Source organism: Rhinatrema bivittatum, chromosome 8 (genome assembly GCF_901001135.1).
Source record: "Rhinatrema bivittatum chromosome 8, aRhiBiv1.1, whole genome shotgun sequence".
Lineage (NCBI taxonomy): Eukaryota > Metazoa > Chordata > Amphibia > Gymnophiona > Rhinatrematidae > Rhinatrema > Rhinatrema bivittatum.
Window position 1 is genome coordinate 2,918,819 of NC_042622.1, and position 27,932 is coordinate 2,946,750.

Consider the following 27,932-nt stretch of genomic DNA (forward strand, 5'->3'; position numbering starts at 1 on the left):
CCTCTGAGGAAATGCTTGCATCTCACTGACTCTGCATGCTGACGTGATAGCTACTAGGAAGACTACCTTCCAGGTAAGGTATTTTAAGTGTGAAGAGTTCAAGGGTTCAAAGGGGGGGGGGGGAGAACACGAGTTGTTCCAAGACAATATTGAGGTCCCAAGGAACTGGTGGTTTTGCTGTGGAAGGCATAAGCTGAGAAAGGCCTGTCATGAAGAGAGAAATCATCGGGTGCGTAGAGATAGAACGACCATTATTGTGAGCGTGATAGGCCACTATTGCGCTTAGATGAACTCGTAACAGATGCTGTGGCTAGTCCCACAGCATAGAGCGAGTATAGATAGTCTAAAAGACGCTCTGGTGGACAATCGCATGGTTCACATTGGTGAGAAGAGCACCAAATTTCATAATCGCTTCCATTTGAAACTGTAATTCCGTCTCATGGACGGTTTTCCTGGCTGCTAGGATAACAAAATAACTAATATTAAATAATGAATTAAATTAAATAATAAACAAGCTTGGTTCTCCAATGAACTCCAAAAACTGAAGCTAGACCTTCGACAAAGAAAATAAGTGGCGTAAGGCCCCATCCCCCAGCACTCTAGCTGCATACAAATCCACCCTCCACTTCTACAGGAACTCAACACTACAAAGATTTTTTCGCTGTTAGAATCCATGACCTAGTATTTGACGCGAAGGCCCTATTCTCATACGTATCTGATCTCACAAAAACCTCCACCCTGTCCATCCCAGATGACCAAGCACAATCTAAACCCAATGAACTTGCCTCCTTTTTCCAAAGCAAAATATCCAACCTTCTAACACGCCTACCGCCCAGCTCCACACCACCTCCCTACTCCACTTCCTCTCTTTCTTACAAAGGAGCATCACTTGAATCTTTTGAACCCACATCCGCCATAGAGATTGAAACTATACTAAAGAGAATGAAGCCCTCCACCCATCCGTCCAACCAAGCTACTCCTATTGGTACCGGACACTATCTCCAAGCACCTGGCGGATATTATAAACAACTCTCTATCACAAGGAATCTTCCCTGATGCACTAAAACTCGCCACCCTCAAACCACTTCTTTAAAAAACCGAACTTCGACCCTAAGGACCCCAACAACTTCCACCCTATCTCCAACATCATGGAAAAATTGGTCAACACGCAACTCACAGACTATCCTGAAAACAAAAAATACTTCACCCAACGCAATATGGATTCCGAAAATCGCTAAGCACCGAAACCCTACTCATCTCCCTCACGGACCACCTCATCATGGGATTGGACAAAGGACACTCCTTCCTGCTAGTGCTCCTCGACATCTCTGCAGCATGCGACACAGTGAACCACTCCATCCTCCTAAATCGTCTATCCGACATTGGGATAACAGGAACGGCCTTCAAATGGTTCGACTCCTTCCTCAGTAGCAGAGGTTACAAAGTCAAAATCAATAACAAAATAAAGTCACTAACCTCCTAACACAGCTTACTTCCAACACCACCTCCCCTTCTAAGAACATAAGAAAATGCCATACTGGGTCAGACCAAGGGTCCATCAAGCCCAGCATCCTGTTTCCAACAGAGGCCAATCCAGGCCATAAGAACCTGGCAAGTACCCAAAAACTAAGTCTATTCCATGTTACCATTGCTAATGGCAGTGGCTATTCTCTAAGTGAACTTAATAGCAGGTAATGGACTTCTCCTCCAAGAACTTATCCAAACCTTTTTTAAACACAGCTACACTAACTGCACTAACCACATCCTCTGGCAACAAATTCCAGAGTTTAATTGTGCGTTGAGTGAAGAAGAACTTTCTCCGATTAGTTTTAAATGTGCCCCATGCTAACTTCATGGAGTGCCCCCTAGTCTTTCTACTATCCGAAAGAGTAAATAACCGAGTCACATCTACCTGTTCTAGACCTCTCATGATTTTAAACATCTGTCAATCTATTGTTGTAATGTAAACCGAAGTGATTAGTAACTTTGTTACCAGGACTTCGGTATATAAAACTGCTAAATAAATAAATAAATAAACCTATCATATCCCCCCCCTCAGCCGTCTCTTCTCCAAGCTGAAAAGTCCTAACCTCTTTAGTCTTTCCTCATAGGGGAGCTGTTCCATTCCCCTTATTTTGGTAGTCCTTCTCTGTACCTTCTCCATCGCAATTATATCTTCTTTGAGATGCGGCGACCAGAATTTTACACAGTATTCAAGGTGCGGTCTTCACCATGGAGTGATAGAGGCATTATGACATTTTCCATTTTATTCACCATTCCCTTTCTAATACTTCCCAACATTCTGTTTGCTTTTTTGACTGCCGCAGCACACTGAACCGACGATTTCAATGTGTTATCCACTATGACACCTAGATCTTTCTTGGGTTGTAGCACCCAATATGGAACCCAACATTGTGTAATTATAGCATGGGTTATTTTTCCCTATATGCATCACCTTGCACTTATCCATATTAAATTTCATCTGCCATTTGGATGCCCAATTTTCCAGTCTCACAAGGTCTTCCTGCAATTTATCACAATCTGCTTGTGATTTAACTACTCTGAACAATTTCGTGTCATCTGCAAATTTGATTACCTCACTCGTCGTATTTCTTTCCAGATCATTTATAAATATATTGAAAAGTAAGGGTCCCAATACAGATCCCTGAGGCATTCCACTGTGCACTCCCTTCCACTGAGAAAATTGTCCATTTAATCCTTCTCTGTTTCCTGCTTTTAGCCAGTTTGCAATCCACGAAAGTACATCGCCACCTATCCCATGACTTTTTACTTTTCCTAGAAGCCTCTCATGAGGAACTTTGTCAAACACCTTCTGAAAATCCAAGTATACTACATCTACCGGTTCACCTTTATCCACATGTTTATTAACTCCTTCAAAAAAGTGAAGCAGATTTGTGAGGCAAGACCAGCCCTGGGTAAAGCCATGCTGACTTTATTCCATTAAACCATGTCTTTCTATATGTTCTGTGATCTTGATGTTTAGAACACTTTCCACTATTTTTCCTGGCACTGAAGTCAGGCTAACCGGTCTGTAGTTTCCCAGATCGCCCCTGGAGCCCTTTTTAAATATTGGGGTTACATTTGCTATCCTCCAGTCTTCAGGTACAATGGATGATTTTAATGATAGGTTACAAATTTTTACTAATAGGTCTGAAATTTCATTTAGTTCCTTCAGAACTCTGGGGTGTATACCATCCGGTCCAGCTGATTTACTATTCTTCAGTTTGTCAATCAGGCCTACCACATCTTCTAGGTTCACCATGATTTGATTCAGTTCATCTGAATCATTACCCATGAAGACCTTCTCCATTACGGGTACCTCCCCAACATCCTCTTCAATAAACACAGAAGCAAAGAAATCATTTAATCTTTCCACGATGGCCTTATGGCGAGCTTCCTACCAAATTAAAAATCGCTACAATCACACCACTACTGAAGAAAAAAAACCTCAACCCAAAGGATTTAAACTACCGCCCAATATCAAACCTTCCCCTTTTTGCTAAATTGACAGAAAAGGCGGTTCTGAAACTAAACGAACACCTGGACAACCACAAAATTATATTTCCCACACAACACGGTTTTAGAAAAAACCTCAGTACAGAAACCCTACTACTCAATCTTTCTGACACCTTATTAAGAGGCTTCGATAACAAACTAGATCACCTTCTGATCCTCCTCGATTTGTCAGCAGCCTTTGACACTGTGGACCACAAAAGGCTTATTTTTAGCCTGGAATCCATCGGGCTCGCTGGAAAAACCCTCAACTGGTTTTCCTCTTTCCTTAAAAACAGATTTTTCAAAGTTTTCTACAACAACTTTTCATCTGAGGCCATCCCTCTAGATACTGGAGTTCCTCAAGGGTCGGCTTTATCACAGATTCTCTTTAATATCTACCTTCTTCCTTTATGCCATCTTTTAACAAGCCTTAACATCATTTTCTACATGTATGCTGATGACATACAACTTCTCATTCCCATTACTTCGTCTTTAGAAGAAACAATGTCAAAAGCAGCCTCACACCTGAAAGCAATACAAAATCTGCTGAACAATCTAAAATTATGCTTAAATATGAGCAAAACAGAATGTATATTAATTACAAGAAAAAACTTTGGTATAACTTCCACTCCATCCTTCCAATTTGACAACATTCAAATTCAACTCAAAGACAACGTTAAAGACCTGGGTTTCTGGCTAGATAATGAGCTAAATTTTAAAAAGCACATCACAACAAAAACAAGAGAAGGCTTTTACAAAATTCAAATACTCAAACACTTAAAACCGCTGCTTCATCCCCATGATTTCAGAACCGTTCTTCAAGCCCTCATCTTCTCCAGTTTGGACTACTGCAACTCCCTTCTGATAGGCCTCCCTAATTCAACATTAAGACCTCTGCAGTTACTCCAAAACGCAGCTGCCAGAGTCCTGTCTGGTAAAAGAAAATCCGACCATATATCCCCAGTACTTTACAACTTACAATGGCTACCAGTTAAAAAAAAAGAATAGAGTACAAAGTACTCACAATCCTACACAAATCAATTCACAAAGCTGACTACTCTGCCCTGGACAATATTATACATCTACACAAATCTTCACGTACAACAAGATCTACATATAAAGTTCAGCTGGATGTCCCTTCTTTACCTCAAGCCAAATTATCCTCCACTAGAAATAGAGCCATCTCTATCATCGGCCCAAAATTATGGAACGCACTACCTCAACACCTCAATTCGCAAGAAAACTTTAAATCTTTTAAAAAAGATCTTAAAGATTGGTTACTCTCACAATCGTACAATGGCTGCTCACCCAATGACAACTGAACATAATCTTTTTCATATCCACCTTCACGTTCTATATGCCAGCAATCCCCTCCTTCTGTCTTTCGTCCTGTCTTGCAGAAACCTTTCTCCTCTCTAACGGTTTCATCCGTCTACTTCAAGTGTTGCTTACACTCATAACTATTGTTCAATGAATGGTTCAATGTATTTATTGACTAAGTTAATGTTCTGATTCATTCTCTGTCACACTGTTATGAATTTAAATGTAACTGGTTTGTTATAATGTAAACCGGAGTGAAGGCTATGTCAGCTGTACCTCGGTATATAAACAAATGCTAAATAAATAAATAAATCTTCTCAAAGTACCCCTTTAACCCCTCGATCATCTAAAGGTCCAACTGACTCCCTCACAGGCTTTCTGCTTCGGATATATTTTTAAAAGTTTTTACTGTGAGTTTTTGCCTCTACAGCCAACTTCTTTTCAAATTCTCTCTTAGCCTGTCTTATCAATGTCTTACATTTAACTTGCCAACGTTTATGCTTTATCCTATTTTCTTCTGTTGGATCCTTCTTCCAATTTTTGAATGAAGATCTTTTGGCTAAAATAGCTTTTCACCTCCCCTTTTAACCATGCCGGTAATAGTTTTGCCTTCTTTCCACCTTTCTTAATGTGTGGAATACATCTGGACTGTGCTTCTAGAATGGTTGTTTTTTTGTTTTTTTTTAACAATGACCAAACCTCATGGATATTTTTTTTTACTTTTGTAGCTGCTTTCAGTTTTTTTCTAACAACTTTTCTCATTTTATCAAAGTTTCCCTTTTGAAAGTTTAGCACGAGAGCCTTGGATTTGCACACTGTTCCTCTTCCAGTCATTAAATCAAATTTGATCATATTATGATCACTATTGCTAAGCGGCCCCACCACCGTTACCTCTCTCACCAAGTCCTGTGCTCCACTGAGAATTAGATCTAAAATTGCTCCCTCTCGTCGGTTCCTGAATCAATTGCTCCATAAAAACGTCATTTATTCCATCCAGGAACGTTATCTCTCTAGCATGTCCCGATGATACATTTGCCCAGTCAATATTGGGGTAATTGAAGTCTCCCATTATTACTGCACTACCAATTTGGTTAGCTTCCCTAATTTCTCTTAGCATTTCACTGTCCATCTCACCATCTTGACCAGGTGGACGGTAGTATACCCCTATCACTATAGTCTTCCCCAACACACAAGGGATTTCTACCCATAAAGATTCAATTTTTTATTTAGTCTCATGCAGGATGTTTATCCTGTTGGACTCTATGCCATCCCGGACATAAAGCGCCACACCTCCTCCCGGGTGCTCCTCTGTCATTGCGATATAATTTGTACCCCGGTATAGCACTGTCCCATTGGTTATCCTCCTTCCACCCCAACAAAGACATATCTCTCAAATCCTTTGAACCCATCACAACCTCAGAGATCCAAGCAGTTTTGAAGAAAATGAAACCTTCCTCACATCCCTTCGACCGAATCCCTACTAAACTGCTTCTACTAATCCCCGACACCATCTCCAAATCACTGGCTGACATCATTAACTGTTCTTTATCCCAGGGAATCTATCCAGGCGATCTTAAACTGGCCTCCATCAAACCACTCCTAAAGAATCCAAATCTGGATCCTAAAGATCCCAATAGCTTCCGCCCCGATCTCCAACCTTCCCTTTATAGCCAAGGTCATGGAAAAATTAGTTAATACACAACTATCTGATTACATCGAAGATCACAAAATTCTGTTCCCTATCCAATATGGTTTCCAAAAAGCATTAAGCACAGAATCCCTACTCATATCCCTGACAGACCACCTCATCATGGGCCTCGACAAAGGTCATTCCTTCTTACTGATTCTCCTGGACCTATCGGCAGCATTTGACACTTAACCACTCCATACTCCTAAACCAGCTGTCTAACATAGGAATAACAGGAACTGCATTGGCCTGGTTCAAAACATTCCTTGGTAACAGAAGCTACAAGGTTAAAATTCACAATAAAGAATCACACCGTTATTCCTCCCTAGGAGTTCCCCAGGGTTCTTCCTTATCCCCCATGCTCTTCAACATTTACCTTCTTCCACTATGCAAGCTGTTAACCAAACTGAACCTAACACACTTCGTATACGCAGACGATGTCCAGATCGTGATCCCCCTTAAAGAATCCAGCTCTAACACTTGAATTTTGGGAAATCTGCCTTCACTAGCTTAAACTTAATACTAAATTCTTCAAAAAACAAACTCCTTCTCATCTCCCCGAAAAACAGTAATATCATAACAAATCCACCAGCCAACCTTCACATCACCCAAGCAAGAGACTTAGGAGTTATTATCGATAATCATCTAAATCTAAAATCATTTATCAACCAAACAACTAAGGACTGTTTTCATAAACTACATGTCCTGAAAAGAATAAAACCACTCCTTCACTCTCAAGATTACAGAACAGTTCTGCAAGCAATAATCTTGTAAGATAGACTACTGTAACTATCTTATTAGGTCTCCCCTCGTCTCACACCAAACCTCTTCAGATGGTCCAAAACACGACAGCCAGACTACTGACAAACACGAGAAGAAGAGACCACATATCTCCCATCCTTAAAGACCTACACTGGCTGCCAATTCACTATAGAATCATTCATAAGTCCATTACCATTATCTATAAAGCCATCCATCACCATGCTCCACTCAACCTACAAATCCCATTCAGAAAACATACCTCCTCCAGACCCATTAGAGAAGCTTACAGAGAATCACTACATGTACCCCATACTAAAACCTCTCAACATATAACATTTAGAGACCGGGCCTTTTCCACAGCAGGACCATCGGTATGGAACTCCATTCCACCGGATCTTCGACAGGAACCGTGCCTTCTAACATTCAGAAAAAGGCTTAAGACGTGGTTGTTTAATCAAGCCTTTCCAGACCCCAACTGAATCTCAATTCAATGACAACCATACCCAGACATTCCTAGAACATTGTAAATAATTGCTCTGTTAAATTCCTTTAGCCTTTCCTTCTTCACCCAGTTTTGAACATCCTTGTTTTATTGTAACTTAATAGTTTCTCTTCACCAGTTACTGTTTTATTTTATTTTCATTTTACACCCCCTGTTAAATGTAAACCCGCATGATGTGATTCTTATCTTTAATGCCGGTATAGAAAAACACTAAATAAATAAACAAAGAGTCCCCAAGCATTAATTCTTCTCTAGGAGTACCCCAGGGCTCGTCTCCCACCCTCTTCAACATCTACCTCCTTCCCCTCTGCCAGCTGCTAACAAGCCTAAAACTAACACACTACCTTTACGCCGAAGTACAAATCCTGATCCCTATAACTGAATCCATTACGAAAACACTCAAGTTCTGGGACATCTGCCTCCAAGCCATCAACCTCCTACTCACCAGTCTAAACCTGGTACTTAACTCCGCCAAAATGTAACTCCTTCTTATATCCCCCGAACACAGTGATACCCTCCAGCCAACCCTCCCCAACACACTAATTACACAAGCAAGAGATCTCGGAGTAATAGTTGACAACCATCTAAACTTAAAGAAGTTCATTAACCACACAACCAAGGACTGCTTCTATAAACTACAGGTGCTAAACCCCTTCTACATCTTCACGACTTCAGATCAGTCCTCCAGGCCATCTTATTCTCCAAGATAGACTATTGCAATTCCATTCTACTAGGTCTCCCTGCCTCCTTCACCAAACCTCTCCAGATGCTCCAAAATGCAATTCCATTCTACTAGGTCTCCCTGCCTCCTCCACCAAACCTCTCCAGATGCTCCAAAATGCAGCCACCAGAATCCTAACAAACACCAACAGAAGAGAGCACATTACGCCCATCCTTAGAGATCTACACTGGCTACCAGTAAACCTTCAGAATCCTTCACAAATCCCTTACCATCATTCATAAAACCATTCACCACCAGGTACCCATCGACTTGCAACTCCCACTCAGACTCCACACCTCCTCTAGACCTATCATGGAAGCTTACAAAGGATCCTTGCACGTCCACTCTACGAAAGCCACCCATCTATCAACCACTAGAGAACGGGCCTTCTCAACAGCAGGACCAACCATCCGGAACACTATTCCCACCCTCCCCCCACCACCATCTCAGACAGGAACCCTGCTTGTTATTTAGAAAAAAACTTAAGACCTGGTTCTTTCAACAAGCCTTCCCCTAACCCAAACCTACATCATGTACTAAGGCCTTCCATCTCAGGCATTGCAACTGATCATTGCACACCATCTTAAACATTGTAAATGATTTGCTATAGTTACCGAGTTTCCTATTTACTACAGCTTCTTCATCTTCCAAGTTCCACTACCCTTGTTTTATTGTAACTTTTGCCTCTTCGTTTTGGTTAATGTTATGGTTTATGTTAAATCCCCCTGTTCCTTGTAAACCAATATATGATCTGTATCATGAATGTCTGTATAAAAAAGTACTAAATAAATAAATAACATCCTGAACCAAGCCCGGAAGTCCCATATCTGTCAATACTGACCATTCAATCTCCATGCTGTCAGGTGTAACGACTTGTGCATGGGGTGGAGAAGGCACCCCTTGTCCTGCGACAGGAGGTCTTCTCGGTTTTCTAATGATATTGGATCATCGATGGACAGTCTGAGAAGATAAGTGTACCATGGCTGTCTGGGCCATGCTGGAGCGATTAAGATCATGTTTGCTTTGTCGTGTATGCATTTTTTAATTGTCCGAGTGAGCAGAGGAATTGGTGGGAAAGCATAGAGTAAGCTTCCTGTCCACGGAATTAGAAAGGCGTCTTGCTCTACTCTGTATGGACTATTCCTCAAGGAAAAGACGCTTGGTACTTTCCAGTTGTTCTCTGTGGAGAATAGATCTATAGTGGGTGCTCCCCAGCATGTGAAAATTTGATCCGCCACCTCTTGGTGTAATGACCACTCGTGTGGATGGAAGATTCTGCTTCGTCTGTCCGCCCTGATGTTGGCTACTCCTGGCAGGTATGTCGCTTGACGGTGAATGGAATGATGTGCTGCCCAGTCCAGAATTATCAGTGTTTCTCTGCAAAGGGTCCAGGAACCTGACCCTCCTTGTTTGTTTATGTAGAACATGGCTACTTGGTTGTCTGTATACACCATAACCCACTTGCCTTGCAGGTGTGTGAGGAAAGCTCGTAAAGCATTCCGTATTGCTCTGAGTTCGAGGAGGTTGATCTGAAAAGAACTCAGACCATTGGCCTTGTGTTTCCAGGTGATTGAGGTAAGCACCCCAACCTTTGTGGGAAGCGTCCGTGGTTAGTACTGCTGTATGCGGAAGTGATGTGAAAAGCGCCCCTTTGGTTAGTGTTTGCTTTTTTAGCCACCAACTGATGTCCATTAACATCTGTGGAGTTAAGGAGACCCTGTGAGACAAGGGTTGGCGGTGTTGTGACCATTGTCTTTTTAATCCCCATTGTAATCTTTGAATATGCAGACGAGTATTTTGCACTGTGTATATGGCTGCTGACATGTGCCCTTGATAGTTAAAACTTGGCGTGCTGTTGTCTTTTTTGCACATTTGATATTTTGCAGTAAGCACCTGAGGGTGATTGCCCTGTCTCTTGGTAGAAATGCTCTGCGCTGGTACGTTACCAAATGGACACCTATAAATTGAAGGGACTGTGTTGGTGTGAGGTTCGATTTCTGAAAATTGACCACCAGACCTAACATCTGAAGACATTGAATTGTCTGGTGCACCTGAGATCGTAGTAGCCGTGGATCAGATGCCACTAGGAGCCAATCGTCAAGATAGGGGAAGATCTGGATGTGTTTTCTGAGGTGGGCCACCACCACTGCCATGCATTTTGTGAAAACCCTGGGTGCAGCCGCTAGACCGAAGGGTAAAACTGATAGTTCTTTCCCTTGAATTGAAAGCACAGGTACTTCCAGGACGCTGGGTGCATCGGGATGTGAGTATAAGCATCTTTCAGATCTAGGGAGCAATCTAATCATTGGGTTAGAGAATAGGTAGAATGGATTTCAAAGATACCATCTTGAACTTTTATTTCACTAGATATTTGTTGCGTTCCCATAAGTCTAAGATGGGACGTAGACCCTCCATCTTCTTGTGAATGAGGAAATATGGAGAATAAAACCCCTTGTTACAGGAAGAATTGGGTATTTTTTTGTATTGCTCGGTTAACTGGTTGACCTCCTGTGATAGTTGGAAGGTGATCCTTCATGATATTGATTGCAGAAGGTAAAGAAGGAAGGGGTGGATTGGCAGAGAAATGAAGGTGGTATCCGTGAAGTATAATCTCTATTACCCAGCCGTCTGATGTGATCTGCGACCAAGCTTGGGCAAAGAATTGGATCCTCCCGGCGATGGTTGCAGGAGGAGGAGGTGGCCCTACAGAGTTTAAAGAGATGGCTGAGCCTTAGACGTAGTTGCAGTCGCTTGACCTTGAGTACGTTGGGGTCTAGGTCTGCCTCTTCTAGGCTGTTGCTGTTGTGAGCCTTGTTGTCTTTGTGGTTGTTGATAGGTCGGAGGTCAGTATGGTGGATATGGACGGAACTGTCGTCTCTGGAAAGGCTGTCTTCTCATCTGGGGATATCATCGCTTGGTGTAGGAAGAGTAAAGCGGAAGATTTACTAAAGATTGTACAGCCACTGATTATTCCTTTAACTGTGATACCATTACCTGTAGTTGATTATTTATTTATTTATTTAAGGTTTTTCTATACCGGCATTCATGAAAGCGTTCACATCATGCCGGTTTACATGAAACAGGGGTGTAAAGAACAAACCAAGAACATAACTAAACGTGATGAAGAGATGCAGTTACAATTAACAGGGGCTGTAAACTGGGAGGAGGAAAAATAGAGAGAGAAAGAGGAGGTTAATTATATACAATAGTACAGTATATATACATAATCCGAAATATATAGTTGCTGAGTGGTTACCGAACAGATCATCTCCATGACACGGTAAGTTCGCCAATTTTTCGTGGATGTCCCCCCATATGGCACTTGCCCTGAGCCACACAATCCTGCGTGCCGCTATTGCCGAAGCAGAGATACAGGAGGATGTCTCAAATGATTCATATATTGATCTCAATAGAAGGCGTACGCCTTCCTCCATGTTTTGGATCGGTTGAGGGATTTCAGACGAGATTGGCAAGAGGGTCTTGACTTGCTGGAGGCAATCATAGAGTATTGGACCAGATAAAATTGGTGTTATCCAATACGCGCTCCTAGCATAGAAGATTGTAAAGATCTTTTTGCAAAATCAAGAATTTTATGATCCTTGCCCAGTGGTATATTTGAGTGTGACCTTGTTTTCTTAGCCCTCTGTAAAGCAGACTCAACCACGATGGACTGGTGTGGCGGAAAAGGGAGACTCATTTTATACTTGATGTCAATTTTCCTAGACACCGGAACTATGTTATGCGGAGTTTCCCAGGACTTCTCCAGAACAGTATCAAGAACCTTCTGAGTTGGCAAACTAGTTGGTTCACTTGAAAGGTCGAATATTTTTAAGAGACCTAATGTCTCTGTTCTAGGATCTGGTGTTTTCTGGATTTCCAGGTGAAGAGCTGTGCCCACCTTTTCAATAAATTTAGGGTAAGCTAAGTCCTCTGGCGGTGAGTACGGCTGTTGATGCTCCTGTTCTGGATCCGTTGGATATCCCATTGAGGATGGGTCTGACAGTGGCTGCTGAGGTATACCTACTGATAGCTGTGGCGATGGGATTGGTGAGTGAGGTAAGGGAGTCAAAGGACGTCTCGGAGAAGAGCTCATCAAGTCTACTGGAGAACCCTGTGGTTCAGGCCGTGGAGGTACGGGAGCCTGAACGGCTGTTTGTAGTGTAGTCAGAAATCCTGTTAGAGTGGAAATCTGTGTTAGGATCTCCTTGGCTTCCACTGGCATGTGCGGTATGTGGGCCATATCCGATACCGTGTGCGGAACAGAGGGTTGCTGCAGAACCTGTCCTTTTCTCTATGGTGATCTATCACTATACAATCTTTGTCTCTTAGATTGTGTATGTGAAAGTGATGAAACTTCAGAAAGTACTTCCAGGGAGGAAGAGGATGAACGTGAGGATACATGCAATTCCTCTTCAATGGAAGAATCTTGTGGATTTGTCCTACTGTCCCGGGACAAAGGTCTACGTGATAGCAACTCTGGAGAGTCATGCGAGAGGGAGTGAGTTGGAGACATTTCTCTTGAACTGTAATGAGAGTGTTTCCACTTATAGTGTTTCCCTCTTTGCATTTCAGTAGATTTTGATGCATGTTTACTCTTTCCTGGGCATTTGTATGGCAAAGAACTTGCTGTGGGGTTTTTGTTGGTTGGTCCTTTTGCATCGATTGTGAATGTGTTGGTTTCTGTGTCGACGCCGGTTGCATCGGTGCCGTTAGATGCGTCGATAAACTGGTCGGCTGCGCTGAAGTCGAAGCTGGCGTCCGAGTCCGCTTCTGCGCCGAAGCTAATGATGCATCGGCGCCGATAGTTGCGCCGGCTCTGAAGGCTGCACCAGTGTTGATGCCTTCGCCGTCAAATGTTGCGTTGGGTTAAAAAGCTGTTTCCGATGGCCTGATTGAGTATGCGACGCATGATGCGTCTGCTTCGATGTGGGCGCCATAATCGACGCATGCCTCGATGTTTTTGAGGCTTTGCTTTCCGCGTGAGTACTCACTTTCCCGGCCTTCTCTACTCGAGCCCGAGGAGGTAGGCCCCATCGATGTCGCTCTGAGCTCTGGCCGGATGATGCGTCGCCGGGCCCGGCAACGAGTGTGCTTCTGAGGGGCGGGGGGGCGTAGGATCCCCTAGCCAGCCCTTGGGTGCCGAGCTCTCGGGGACATTTTCCAACAATGTCCCTGAGACAGCCTCATGACCGTCCATTAGCAACATCGTATACCTGCGGAAAAATTGTTTGAATCCCGATGGCCTTGGGGGGGGGGGGGGTGTTATTTTTTTTTATTTGCTGTGGTCATTCCCATTTTAATATATTCTATTTTTTACTTGGAGATGTTTTTGAGGAGAGATCGAAGTTTCATGTGCACTCCCGTGTGCGAAAAACAGACTGAGGAGAAGCTTTTTTCCAGCGCGGTAACCCTCACGCAGCTGCACAGAGCAAAGCTCTGTGTTACAGCTTTGAGAAGCTCCGCCTCACGGGCCTCAACGGACAGCCCTAGACAGCATGGCTGATTCAGCCCTGCTATCGACAGGAAATAGCAAATTACCCCATATACTCTTTTCTTCATTTCCATCCTCTAGCCTTTAGAGATCCACATTGTTTCTCATGCCCTTTTGAATATTTTGGTTGTTTTCATCTTCACCACCTCCTCTGGATTTATTTATTTATTTAAAGTCTCTTCTATACCGATAGCCGTTCGCACATCGTATCGGTTCACAAAAAACAAAAACTTTTGGGCGGAGCCCTTACAAGTAACCGAAGAATACAATTAACAGGAAGAGTGGATAATACTGAAAGGCAAAACAAAATCAATAAATAAATACAATAACTATAACATAAATAACAATGTGCAAGAATCAGCGGTCATAAAGCATTCTTAGTCAGAAATCGGTGGATGATTCACAGGGGAATTTTTATGTAGGGGGAGGTGACATGGGGTAGGCTTGCTGGAAAAGCCAGGTTTTCAGTTTTTTTTTTAATTTGGGAGTGGAGGTCTCCATGCGTATATCATGAGGCAAGGAGTTCCATATGGTGGGGCCGGCGAGTGAAAAAGCTCTGCTTATAGTGGAGGAGAGTTTGAATGATTTGATGGATTGGGCACGTAGGGTTCCTTGGAGGGCTGGGCGGGTGGGTCTATTGGAGGTACGGGGGAGGAGGGGGGGGGGTTGATCCAATTGAGGTTTGAGTTTAACAGACTTTTATGGATGAGAGAGAGTGCTTTATAAAGTATTCGTGAGTGTATTGGGAGCCAATGTAGTTCGATAAGTGTGGGAGTGATATGGTCTTTTTTTTTTTTTTTTTTTTTTTTTTTTTTTTAGAGTTTGACAGTATACGAGCGGCGGCGTTTTGTAATAGTTGTAACGGCATGGTGTGTGTTGCGGGGATGCCAAGGAGGAGTGCGTTACAGTAGTCTATTTTAGACAGAATAATAGACTGAAGTACTGTACGGAAGTCAGAAAAGTGTAGCAGGGGTCTGAGTTTTTTTATCGTTTGTAGCTTAAAATAGCATTCCTTTATGATAGATTTAATGAAAGGTTTAAAAGTAAGATGATCAATGAGGACACCTAAATTGCGAATGTGCGCGGGGAAAGTGGTAGATGCATATGCAAGTGGGATGGCTGGAAGCGGCTGCTTATTAGAGATGATTAATAGCTCAGTCTTGTTGGGATTTAGAGCCAGGTGCATGCCAGTGAAGAGTTGGTTGATGGAGGAAAGGCAGGATTCCCAGTTTTGTAGAGCAGTTTGGAGGGAGTCAGAAAAGGGGAATATGATTTGCACATCGTCAGCATAAATGAAATGCTTGATGTGAAGGTTGGTGAGAAGAGTGGTAAGGGGAAGCATGTATATATTAAAGAGGGTAGAGGAGAGGGAAGAGCCTTGGGGCACACCTTGGGGGAGACTGATGGGGTCAGATTCGTTGTTATCCACTAAGACAGTAAAAAAGCGATTTTGGAGATACGATTGTATCCAGGCGAGAGCATTACCAGTGATCCCAATACTCCTGAGGATGTTGAGGAGGACAGCGTGATTGACTGTGTCGAACGCAGCGGAGAAGTCAAGCATGGCAATCAGATAAGAGGATCCTGAGTCGGTTCCTCTGATGAGTGTGTCGTAGAGGGAGAGCAGTAAAGCATTCCAGGCATCCAACACCCTTCTCTGTAAAGAAATATTTCACAGAGAGTGGAAGGAGGAAGATGATTGAGGACAGAACTAGGAATTATTACAAAAAAGAAAAAAACCAAAGTGAAAGTTCCTGCATAAACAATCTTACTGGATCGGAGTGAAAACAGGTGATGATAAAGTCCTCCTAAAATGTAACAAGGGCTTTAAGTTGCTCAGGAATTAAAATACAAATCAATGTGATATTTGACAACATATTTGCAAGGATATCTCAAGGTAAATGTGGCACCCAATGCCAATTAATTAATTGAAAAAAAATGCTTTAAATTAAGTTCCAATCCTGCGACTCTTAATGCAACACTTCCTTCCATGGAATGGTTAGTTTTATCCCTTGCTACTGCTGCAACCATAGCATCAACTTTAGGCAAATAAAATAGCTCCAGTGCTTTCCACCAGCAAAGGGTATAGCTTATTATAAACCCTCAGTCACCTATATCATGAGTTTGATGTTTCCCATTCAGAACACACCATAGACTCAATTTCTTGGTGTGAAATGGAAAGAAATTGTAGCCTCTTCGTATACCCTTTAAAATAGGGTCCCTAATCTGGGGGTTCTTGCACCCTTATCTTGTTAGCCTTAAAGCTGAATTGACTTGTGCAATTAGCACACTCATCTCTTTCCTATGAAATAACCTAATTTGCATCTCCACCCTCCAGAATACATTTTTTCTCTGATGAACTCATGGCCCTCCCAGCATACTTCCAATTCATTTTCTAATCCAAAAGTATGCATCAGGTCAGGTGAGCCTAAGTCAGTATCCTCAGCTGCCAATCTCCTCCTTTTCTGATGTCTATTCTCATCTGCTGCAGGTCTTGGCAGGAGATAAACATCATATCCCATTTATCCTGCAACGCCTGTTGAAAAAATTCCAGATTCCCTACAGAAGATGCATTTGCTGCTTCTAAAGAAGTGCCTACTTGACAATTTCTTTTAGGTAATCTTGAGGATTCTTAACATAGCAACACCTCGCAACGGCCCCATCACTAACCGTGACAATTTCAAGATGGCCACTGTCCTCAGCAACGGATAAATTCCCTCCACTAACTGCCTCTGCAGGGTTTAAAAACTATTTTCCCTTGCTTTTAGCAAGGGCTGCCGGTTCCCACACTTACATTTTTGTAAGTTGGGCTGATTTTAATGATTCATTTTTCTCCGTGATGTCACAGACATCACACAGAGGGAGCAATCAGCTGACTCACTTCAATGCAAATAATAATGTAGGAGGTTGACCAAAGTAAATTTCAGCTGACAATAATATTCAACTGATCAGACTAGTTCTTTACAAAAATAAACACCCCAAAACACTTTTTAGGAGGAATAAAGGATGTGCCTAAGGCAAATCTCATCTAGAAACTGGAGACAGAACACAGACTATACTGGTTCTAAAAGTGACAAACATAGCAGTGATGTCATAAAAAAATTAGTGGCTGGATGAGAGGACAAACCCATCTATTCCTGACTGGTGGAGCAGAAGGCAAAGGAAAGTTTCAGTGCACACCATAGGGGTAAGCAGATGTGAAGCAGCCCTTACCTCCTTGGCTGCACTATAGCAGCAGATGTCCCAGGAGCAAGAGCCATTTTGGAACCGGCTTGCCACATTTCCAAAGAGCAAACTATGTTGGATGATGGCTCTTTTTCTGTTTTGTCAATTTCATCACTCTCATCTGTAAAGAGCAGAAGTTAAATGGAAGACTGAGCATCTGCATGGCAATATTATAGCAAAAGAAACTGCAGCTTGAGAAATATTTTCTCATTTTAATAAAGAAAAAAAGACAGCCCAGCATGAAAATGGGAAGCAATATAGTGAAAAGAAATACAGCTTTATACTTTGGGATTTTTGTTTTCAATGTTATAACAAAATAAAATCAGTGGGAAAAAAAACCAAAAAAAAACAAAAAAAAAACAACTCTTCCACTGACTTTCTCCTGTATAAATCATTTTTCTAGTGGGGTTTTTTAGGTTTTGTTTTGTTTTTAACACTGAAATTCCTAGGAAAAATGAAACTGAAGATCCTTATACATACTATAGTAATAGAAAATGAATAATCTATTTACCTCTGTACTCTGCTCAAAGTGCCATAGCCAGCTATGTATGAGTGCCCTCTTCTCCCCTCACGCTCCCTTCGTTTTCTACTCCATTTTCCCCCAGGGAAATCCATACTCTAGGCATATTACAAATTAAGCCACCCATAAAATCCCAGGATTATACAGCTTCAGAACAAGTACATACCACACACTATTTGTGAGATTTATATTCCTGTTTCAGCTCCTTTAAAGTGGATTACATTCAGGTACTGTAGGTATTTTTTTCAAATTCAATGAAAAAATTTTTTTCTTGTAAGTAACAAAGGACAGGGTAGGGAGGAAACATTTTCTGTGTAGTTGGGTATCACTCATTTTAGGAGCAGGAGGGAAAAGTGTCCCCCCCCGCCCCCCCCCCCCCCTGATATTTTTCTCACATACATTTTAACAGGAAAGCCCATGAAAAATGACAGGCTACAATTACATTACTATTGCCTCTTATTTCATGCCCTACAACACTGTACATCCTTACGTTCTCCAGATCCCCCTGGGCAATGCAGGCATGGGTCACATCAAAGAAACAGGCCTAAGGGTGCCATTCGTTCAATATTATGAGCTCATGATACTCCAAAGAGCCGAATATGTAAGCTATACAAAAACTGGTTAGAAGTAAATGATAAAAAAAACCTTCACACCACAGGGCCCACAGCAACCGAGAACAGGACAACAGAGCCCAATCATTGTAAGACCTACTCTACTGGCTGCTCACATGGGAGTGTTGGGGCCATGGTCCTTCCTGAAAAGAAAGTAGGGGGAAGAATCAGTCAAGATCCTAGGTGTTCTTTAGCTCTTTTCTCCCAAAGACAGCTTACTACAGTAGGGACTGCATGAACATTCACGGCAGGTATAATTTGGAATAGTGGACATCCATACAGAAATGAATCTGCACTCCTCCCAGGATAGTCCCTGCAAGCTTTCCCAGTAGAAACCAGAGCCCTCCCAATATGCTTCAAGAGTGTCTGCTGACGTTTTTCCACAATCTTTAAATATAACCTGAAACTACCATATATTAACCCGGGTGGTGTTGTACAACTCAATTTTGTTCCCAATAATGTGGAAAACAATTTTAAGGAGAAGGATGGAAGCTTCATAAATTTTATTCAGCACTCACCAGAATGCCTCCTTAGATTTTAATCATAAACACCATCCTACCTCCATTTTTTTTTTGTAATACTTTGAGTGTAACTACAACACCCGTATATAACTCATACAATTGTTTTTATTTAATCTTTTTCAATGTATTTAAACACATTAAACACATTATTCGTGTGTGCACACCTCCTCATTTTTTTCACCGTCGGGGTGGCCAGCTGTTAATCTTTGCTATACATTGGCTTCTGTTAATACAACTTAGAATTTCTTACTTTTGCTTGTCCTTTTATAATGTCCGGCAAAGCTGATGTTTATAAATTCTCTTATAAAGCTCATAGAAATTCTTTTTCATGAAAAATAGCCAATGTAAGTAGCACGGTTAGCGTTGGGAGGAGGCTTTGAGTGAGCACGATACAAGACATTTATTTCAGTTGCATGTCAGCGTTTCAAGTGCGATAAAAAAAATATATTGGGGCCATCTGTTCAATGCAGATGCATCATTTCAGGTCCAGGGGGCACTGCTGACTTGTAAATCAAGATAGTCTGTCTCTCTTTCTCTTGATAACTAAAGAAAGGATGTATCTTTTGAAGTGCATATTCCCAGGAAAAGAGCTGTAAACACAGATATCGTCAAGGTTAGGTAATTTCTCAGGGCGCTGAGAAATTGTTTGAAGTAACAAATGTCTAAACAAATGTTTCTCTGTGATCCTCAAAGAAGTGTTGTGTTTAATTGCTATGCAAACTGTACTTAAGGAAAGTCTTTTCAATTACAAAGCAGGTCAGTCTTTTTTAGACTTCCTAGGCTGGCCTCCTTATGCGCGCATAAGACTAGGTATTAAATAAATAAAAAGGCTTTAATTAAGAGAAATATACTGTCTGTCTTGCCTGTTGCCTTGTGTTTAACTTTTTTATCACACAAGCAAGGAAGAAAAAGAACAACAGTTTCCTGAGGAAGGCAGTTCATGCCGAAACTTGCGCGAGTCGAATGAATATTGGACATGCAGAGACTTTGAAAAGCTAAGTACACTTGAAAATGAATATGATCAAAGTGCTATTTTTCATGAAAATAAAAATTGTATGAGTTATATACGGGTGTTGTAGTTACACTCAAGTATTACAAAAAGTATTTCACACAAAAAAAGATGGTTGTTTATGATTAAAATCTAAGGAGGCATTTCTGGTGAGTGCTGAATAAAATTTATGAAACTTCCATCCTTCTCCTTAACATTTTCAAAAAATTGTTTTCCACATTTATTGGGAACAAAATTGAGTTGTAAACACCACCCGGGTTTAAAATATGGTAGTTTCAGGTTATATTTAAGGATTGATTTGAGAACAACCTGAACGGATTATCTCCATTTAGATATAGCGTTGACATTTTTCCACAGCAACCCTGCAAGCAGACTTCCCAGTCTGGTCATCCTCACAGACTCCACTCCTTGGAATACTTCAGTGATATACCACGGAGTATGGGCCTAACTCCCCTCTGACATTTCCACTCAAACTACTTGAATCTCAAGACAATCTCTAGGTCACCAGACTGAAGAAATAGATACCGAGCCAAACTGGGTTTCAGACTTTGTTTGTTTAATTAAAGCTTTATTGATTTTTTCATTTATACAGCTTCTCAAACACCAAACTATATACAGTAACCTAACAGCAGCAACCGGCTCAACCCCCAAATGGGAACAGAACCAGAGTCCATCAATAACAGGACATATAGGACTGATCTGCGAATGAGAAAAAACAAGCAGCACGGACTCTCCCTTACCATGAAAGAACAGATGGGCGGGACTCTGGACTGATCCATGGTTCTACAGGAACAAAAATTATCAGGTAAGAACCAATTTTCTTTTCCCTGTACGTACCCGGACCAGTCCAGACTCCTGGGAGTACCAGAGCTGTCTTTAAATGGGATGAGATCCGGAGAGGCCCGCTCTGAGCATCCCTTCTCCAAAGCCCCTCGCTGCTTTGGAGCCTTAACATCCAGGCGATAATGTCGGGTGAACGTATGTAAGGACTTCCACGTCGCCGCCCTACAAATCTCCTCTGGGGATATGTGTTGGCATTCCGCCCAGGACGCAGCCTGGGAGTGCGTAGAATGCGCGCGTAGACCCACTGGCAGAGACCTACCCTGCAACAGATACGCAGAAACTTATAGCCTCCTTCAACCAGCGAGCAATGGTAGTCTTGGAAGCAGCATTACCACGTCAAGGTCCACTCCCAAAGCACGAAGAGGTGGTCCGATACTTAGAAGTTACCAACGCCTTCTGGGGGTTAACGCAACAACATTCGGACCATCCAACCTCCGCAAGTCCTTGGACAAGGGATCTGCCCTGTCCAAATCTGAAACGAAGGAAGTTCTACCGTCTGATTTAAATGAAAGGCGGACAACTTTAGGTAGAAAGGAAGGAACTGTACGAAGCGACACCCCCGTCTCAGATATCCGTAAGAAGGGCTCTCGACAAGACAGGCTTGCAGCTTGGAAACCCACCTCACCAATAGCCACCAAAACCACCACCTTCAGAGTCAAATCCTTCAAGGTGGACCTGCGAATAGGCTCAAAGGGAGCACCGCCACAAGCCTTTCATACCAGATTCAGATTCCAGAAGGACAAGGCCGTCGTAACGGTGGACCGTAAATGTTTAGCTCCTTTACGAAATCGAAACCACATCTGGATGAGATGCCAAAGACACACCTTGGACCTGACCACGCAACGACGCTAGTGCCACCACCCTGAACATTTGCAAGAAACTATACAAGACACCCTTTGCCCAAACCATCCTGAAGAAAAAGCAAAACATCTGGAACGGACGCACGAGTAGGTACCACCTCCCGATCAAGGCACCACGTCTCAAATACCTTCCAGACCCACACACAAGACGACACCGAAAACTTTGCGGGGACCTTAGGAGGGTGGCGACTACCGCATCCGAATACCCTCTGGACTTCAGCCTTCGCCTCTCAAAAGCCATGCTGCTAGACAAAAGCGTTTGACCTGGTGGAAACAAACGGGTCCCTGATGGAGAAGATCTGGTACATACGGGAACCGAATGGGCTTCTCTAAGGCCAGGTTTCGGAGGTCCGCAAACCAAGGGTGTCTGCGGGCCATTCGGGAGCTATGAGTACCACTTCCGTCGGGTGCAACTCTATGCGTCGCAGAGGTCCTGCCGATGAGGGGCCACGGAGGGAAGACAAAGTAGAACATCAGTCAGCCAAGCAACACCAGAGCGTCCCACGCCCTCTGCTTCAATCTCCCTGCGCCGAGCAAAGAAACGCGGAGCTTTGGTATTCTTGAATGTCGCCCATCAGGTCCAGGGCGGGCGTCCCCCACCTTGCGCAGATGAGTCAAAACGCGTCCTCCACGAGTTCCCACTCTCCACGCGATTGCAACTGAGAAAGTCTGCCTGAATGTTCTCTACCCCAGCAATATGCGAGGCTGCAATGCTGCACAGATGCTGTTCCAGCCCACGCTATCAATTGACGGGCCTTCGGACGCCACTGGTTGACTCTTGGTTCTCCCCTGTCAGTTGATTTAGGCTACCGTGGTCGCATTGTCTGACAGAATCCTAACAGATTTTGCCTCGAATCAGCGGAAGGAAGGCCCTGTAGGGCCAGGCGAACCGCCCTGGTCTCTAAACGATTGATGGACCAACCAGCTTCCCGCGGGGACCATATCCCCTTGTACTGACTTTTGGAGACAAACTGCTCCCCAACTGGACAAGCTGGCATCCGTGGTGACCATTGTCCAGGAGGGAACCACCCATGGTACTCCTCGGCTCAAGTTGTCTTGACAACCACCAATCCATGCTGGACCGAGCCGACTGTGTCAGTGGTAAAAGCAGATGAAATAGTTCCGACACCGGATTCCACCGGGAAAGCAACGCTGACTAAGGGTCGCATATGAGCGAAAGCCCAGGGAACCAAATTCCAACGTCGAAGTCATTGACTCCAACATCTGAAGGTAATCCCAGACTATTGGTATGGGCTTGGCTAACAAGCGCAGAGCTCGACTCTGTAATTTGATCATGCGTTCCCACGTGAGAGACCACCGTTCCCCGATGAGTGTCGAACAAGCTCCCAAAAACTCCAGAGATTGAGAAGGAACCAGGTGACTTTGGCCGTATTGATCACCCAGCCGAGCTTTTGCAACAAGTGAATCACCCGTTGAACCACTTCCTGACAGAGCCGCTCCAACTTTGCACGAATCAGCCAATCGTCCAGATACAGGTGTACCAGGAAAACCTTCTCTGCGAAGATATGCTGCTACCACCACCATAATCTTGGTGAACGTTCAAGGCGCGGTTGCGAGGCCAAACGGCAATGCCTGGAACTGGTAATGTTGACCCAGCACGGCGAACCTGAGGAATTGCTGGTGCTCTGCACTAATTCCAATATGAAGATACGCTTCTGTGAGGTCCAGGGATGCTAGAAGCTCTCCCTGCCTCACTGAAGTGATCACAGACCATAGGGTCTCCCATACGAAAGTGAGGTATTTGCAGACACCTGTTGACACTTTTTCAGGTCGAGAATCGGATGAAAGGTTCCTTCTTTGGTACCACGAAATAAATGGAATACCGGCTCTGTGAAGGTCGTGCGGCGGCACCAGCACAATCCCCCCAGAGGTTGCGAAGACGTTCAGTGTCTCCCTTACCGCTCAGCGTTTGTTCTGAAAAACCGCAAGGCGATACCAAGAAAACACTGGCGGGGCTGCCGTGCAAAATCTAATGCGTAACCTTGACTTATCACCTCTAGGACACACTGATCAGAGGTGGATTCTGGTCCACTCCTCATAAAACAGAGACAATCTGCCCCCTACCACCGGTACAGAGGCGTGGACGGCTGTACATCATTGCGAAGGCTTTCCACTTCGTGCATTCTGACCAGCTCCTGGTCGGCCGAAGCGGCACCCGCGAAAGGACTGTGAATACGCCTGCTGCTGGTTGGCACTATGACGAAAAGAGGAAACCGACCCTCGCGAAATCAGATGTCGTCGGCCTCCACGAAAACAGGACGGAGGAGCACACCCTAGACAGTGGTCTATCCTCCGGTAGGCAATGTGCTTGAGTCTCTAGGCAAGAACAATCAGATCCTCCAATTCCTTTCCAAACAACAACTTGCCCTTAAATGGCAGCGAACCCAACCGGGCTTTAGACGACACATCCGCCGCCCAATGGCGGAGCCACAAGCGTCTCGCCGACACCGCTGAAACCATGGATCTAGCCGATGTGCAAAGTAAATCATAAAAGGCATCCGCACTATAGGCAATCACCGCTTCTAAATGCCCTGCCTGAAGTGCTTCCTCTGGTGAAAGATTCCGTTGGCCAACAACTGTTTGTACCCACCGAAGTCCCGCTCGCAAGGAGAAATTACTGCAGATAGCTGCACGAATCCCTAGTGCAGAGACTTCGAATATCTTTTTAAGCTGTATCTCTAGCTTTCGATCTTGTAAATCTTTAAGAGCCGTCCCCCCGGTAACCGGAATGGTGGTGGTCTTTGTGACCGCCGCTACAGCCGAATCAATCTTAGGGACCTTCAACAGCTCCAAAGCCTCCTCAGGCAAGGGGTAGAGCTTATTCATCGCTTTACGCCACCTTAAGACCAAATCCAGGGTATCCCATTCCTTGAAGAGTAAATCCGAAGCTGAAAAATGCAATGGAAAGGCGGATGGAGGACCTCTCAGACCAAAGACTACCGGGTCTGTAGTCCCCAGCCTGGACTGTCTGCGGCAACTGTATCCCTAACTCCAAGAATTGCCAGGATGAGGGGCCCCAGCTCGTCTCGTCGAAAAAGACGTTACTACTTGGGGTCATCCCCGTCTGCCCCATGGGTAACCACTCAGGCTACCTATCAATTGCTCGCTGTCCCCCTCAACCCCCCTCGGGGGTTGGGATGGCGGGTCCTGGTCCCCCTGCTGTTCCTCTGGCTCATCGGTGTCCGTTGAGGTGTCCGGATCTCCCAGTGGGGTCGCAGTCTAAAAGGCCAGGGCCCCTCGGCGGGATCAGACTCCTGGGCGGGCCTAGCCCACTTCCCCGACCCTGGAGAAGGGTCTGGATTGTGTGACCCCTGTGGTCTTTTCCTCGCTAATCTACGAGCCTTGAATGCCTTGTGCATTAATAATATAAACTCTGAGGAAAAAGAAGAGTCTGAGGATCAATCCGCAGTATCCCCCCTTCAGGGACCTCCAGATCACTTGGACAGTGTGGTCTCGCAGGTTTGTCCCCCTCAGGGACTCTGCGTTGGGCGATAAACGCGGGCGGTGAGTCATCCTCCCCCCAATCTGTCAGGGCGCGGGAGCCGCGGGTCCCGGAAGGAACAAAATGGCGGACGTTCCTGCTGGCGCTGATTCCCTGGAGCCCAAAATGGTGCCCGTTCCCCTGAAACGGGCTTGTTCCCCAGAGCTGCTGCTCTCAATTGCACCCGTCCCCGGGGTCTGTCTGGGGCTGAAGACGCACTTCACCCCCCGAAACACAGCTCAAACACAGGTTATCCCGGGAGAGGCGTGCCCGCGCAGTGCCGCAAGCTCGGCAAGCCGCCCGTCACGGCATGTCTAAAAACTGAAAAGCAGAGACAAAAATAAAACCACGAGGCGCACTGCACCCCCCCCCCCCCCCCCCCAAACGCGGCCGGGAGGCAAAGACAATGATTCCGGCAACAAATGAACACCACAAGCAAAAAAAACTTTTTTTTTTAAACTATAATTAACGATCGCCGCCGGCTCTGGGACCACCTGGGGGGAGTGAGCCGGGCTCCCCGGTGTCACCCCCAGTAAGGAAAGATATGCTGGTAAGTGGGTCAACCCCCACACTTCAGTGGCCTCTGAAACCAGGGGGGATGGTCCCCTCAGGACCTCACAACCCCCTGGGAGGCATAAGACTGGACCTGCAGGCAAGCCACTGCGGTCCCAAGACTAACCTAACTTCCACCTTCTCTTCTTGTCTTTTGTTTTTTTTGTAAACTAACTAGGCCTCAGCACAGACTGTAGGTTTTGCACCCCCTCCACCTGCTAGGAGACAGAAGAATACTGCCAGACTATAAGTGGCACCGGCCTAGATAAGGCGGAGTTTTGGTTGTAAACGTCTGTCTCCATCTGCTAGGGGGGGGGGCCCAAAACCCAGGAGTCTGGACTGATCCGGGTACGTACAGGGAAAAAGCTATGCAGTAATCATAAGAGCAGAAGAAATTGCTATGCTGGGTCAGACCAAGGGTCCATCAATCCCAGCATCTTGTTTCCAACAGAGGCCAAACCAGGCCAAACACCAAGAAGATCCCATGCTACTGATGCCAGTAATAGCAGAGGCCATTCCCTAAGTCAACTTGATTAATAGCAGTTATTGGACTTCTCCTCCAAGAACTTATCCAAACCTTTTTTGAACCCAGTTACACTAACTGCACTAACCACATCCTCTGGCAACAAATTCCAGAGCTTAATTGTGTGTTGAGTGAAAAAGAACTTTCTCTGATTAGTCTTAAATGTGCTACTTGCTAACTTCTTGGATTGCCCCCTAGTCCTATTATCCAAAAGTGTAAATAACCGATTCACATCCACTCGTTCAAGACCTCTCGATTTTAAAGACCTCTATTACACCCCCCCCTCAGCCGTCTCTTCTCCAAGTTCAACAGCCCTAACCTCTTCAGCCTTTCCTCACAGGGGAGTCATTCCATCCCCTTCATCATCAAGTTGACTTAGAAAATAGCCACTGCTATTAATAGCAGGGAGCAGAACCTGCTCAACTTGTAGTTGTTTGGGGAGCGAAGAGGTCCACATCCAGAGTACCCCATCGGTGAAACAGTGCAGCTGCTACCTCCGGGTTGAGGGACCACTCATGTGACTGGAAGGATCATATCAAGTGGTACACCAGCACATTGAGGCGACCCGGCAGGTATGTCGCTTGCAGAGACATCCCCTATGAAAGGGCCCAGACCCACACTTGCACTGCTTTGTGACAGAGGAAGAACAAACCCATGCCACCCTGCTTGTTGATATACCATATTCCTACCTGGTTGTCTATCTGGATGAGGACTTCCTTGTGCGATAACCAGTCTCTGAACTCCCACAAGGCATATAGGATCAACCGAAGCTCCAGAAAGTTTGACAGCAGACTTTGCGGGTGGTCCAGAGAACCTGCTTGTGGACACCGTCCACATGGGCTCCCCAGCCCTGAGGAGAGGCATCAGTGGTTAGGATCACCTGAAGCAGAGTAGTCTGGAAAGGGAGTCCCTTCTTCAAGTTGGAGAGGTCTTCCCACCAGGATAATTACACTTACAGAGGATGCGTGACTGCGACAGGAGTCTCGAGGTCCTGGGAAGCCTATCACCATTGCAACCGCAAGGTCCATTGAGCCCTCCGCATGCACAGGCAAGTGAGAGGGGTAACATGGATGGAGGCCGCCATGTGAACCAACAGGCGGAGCAGGAGGCAGGCGGATACCTGCCGGCTGCTGTGGACATAGGTGGCCAGCGAGGCTAGGGCAAGCACTTGATCCCTGGCCAAAAATGCTCTCCTCCCATGCTGTGTCCAGTCTGGCCCCCTTGAAGTCCAGCTGAAGAGATGGGCAGAGATGAGACTTGGGGAAGTTTATAACAAACCCTAAAGTCCATAGCGCCTGCACTGTCAGAGCCAGAGCACTCAGTCCCCACCCGGGAGGCGCTCTTGATCAGCCAGTCGTCAAGGTATGGGAAGACATCTACCACTCGACGTCAGATAGGCAGCCGCCACCGCCAGGCATTTGATGAAAACGCGGGGGGCGGAAGCCAACCCAAAGGGCAGCACTCTGTATTGGTAATGAGCTATCCCCACCACAAAGCAGAGGTACTTACTGTGGCCGGGAAAAATGGCTGTGTGAGCGCATACCTCCTTGAGATCGAGGGAGCAAAGCCAGTCTCCTCCTTGAGGAGGGGAATCGGCATGCCCAGACAGGCCTTCTTGAACTTTTCTCTCTTGCAAGAAACTTATTCAGTGCCCTGAGGTCAAGGATAAGGCACAAACCACCAGTACTTTTCAGAATGAGGAAATACTTCAAATAGAACCCTCGGCCCCGCTGGAAGCAAGGGACTAGCTCTACCGTGCCTGCAGCT

General features: G+C 44.8%; 1 protein-coding gene across 2 annotated transcripts in view; it reads right to left on the reverse strand.

Moving 5' to 3' along the window:
- TPX2 (TPX2 microtubule nucleation factor) overlaps positions 1 to 17,343 on the reverse strand; it is a 246,042-nt gene extending 228,699 nt beyond the window's left edge. For both annotated transcript variants that reach the window (XM_029612898.1, XM_029612897.1), the window contains exon 1: positions 17,213 to 17,343. In XM_029612898.1, the coding sequence (XP_029468758.1) occupies positions 17,213 to 17,280 (68 nt within the window). In that variant the 5' untranslated portion in view covers positions 17,281 to 17,343. The remainder of the gene's footprint in view (positions 1 to 17,212) is intronic.
- Between the last annotated feature and the right edge of the window lie 10,589 nt (positions 17,344 to 27,932).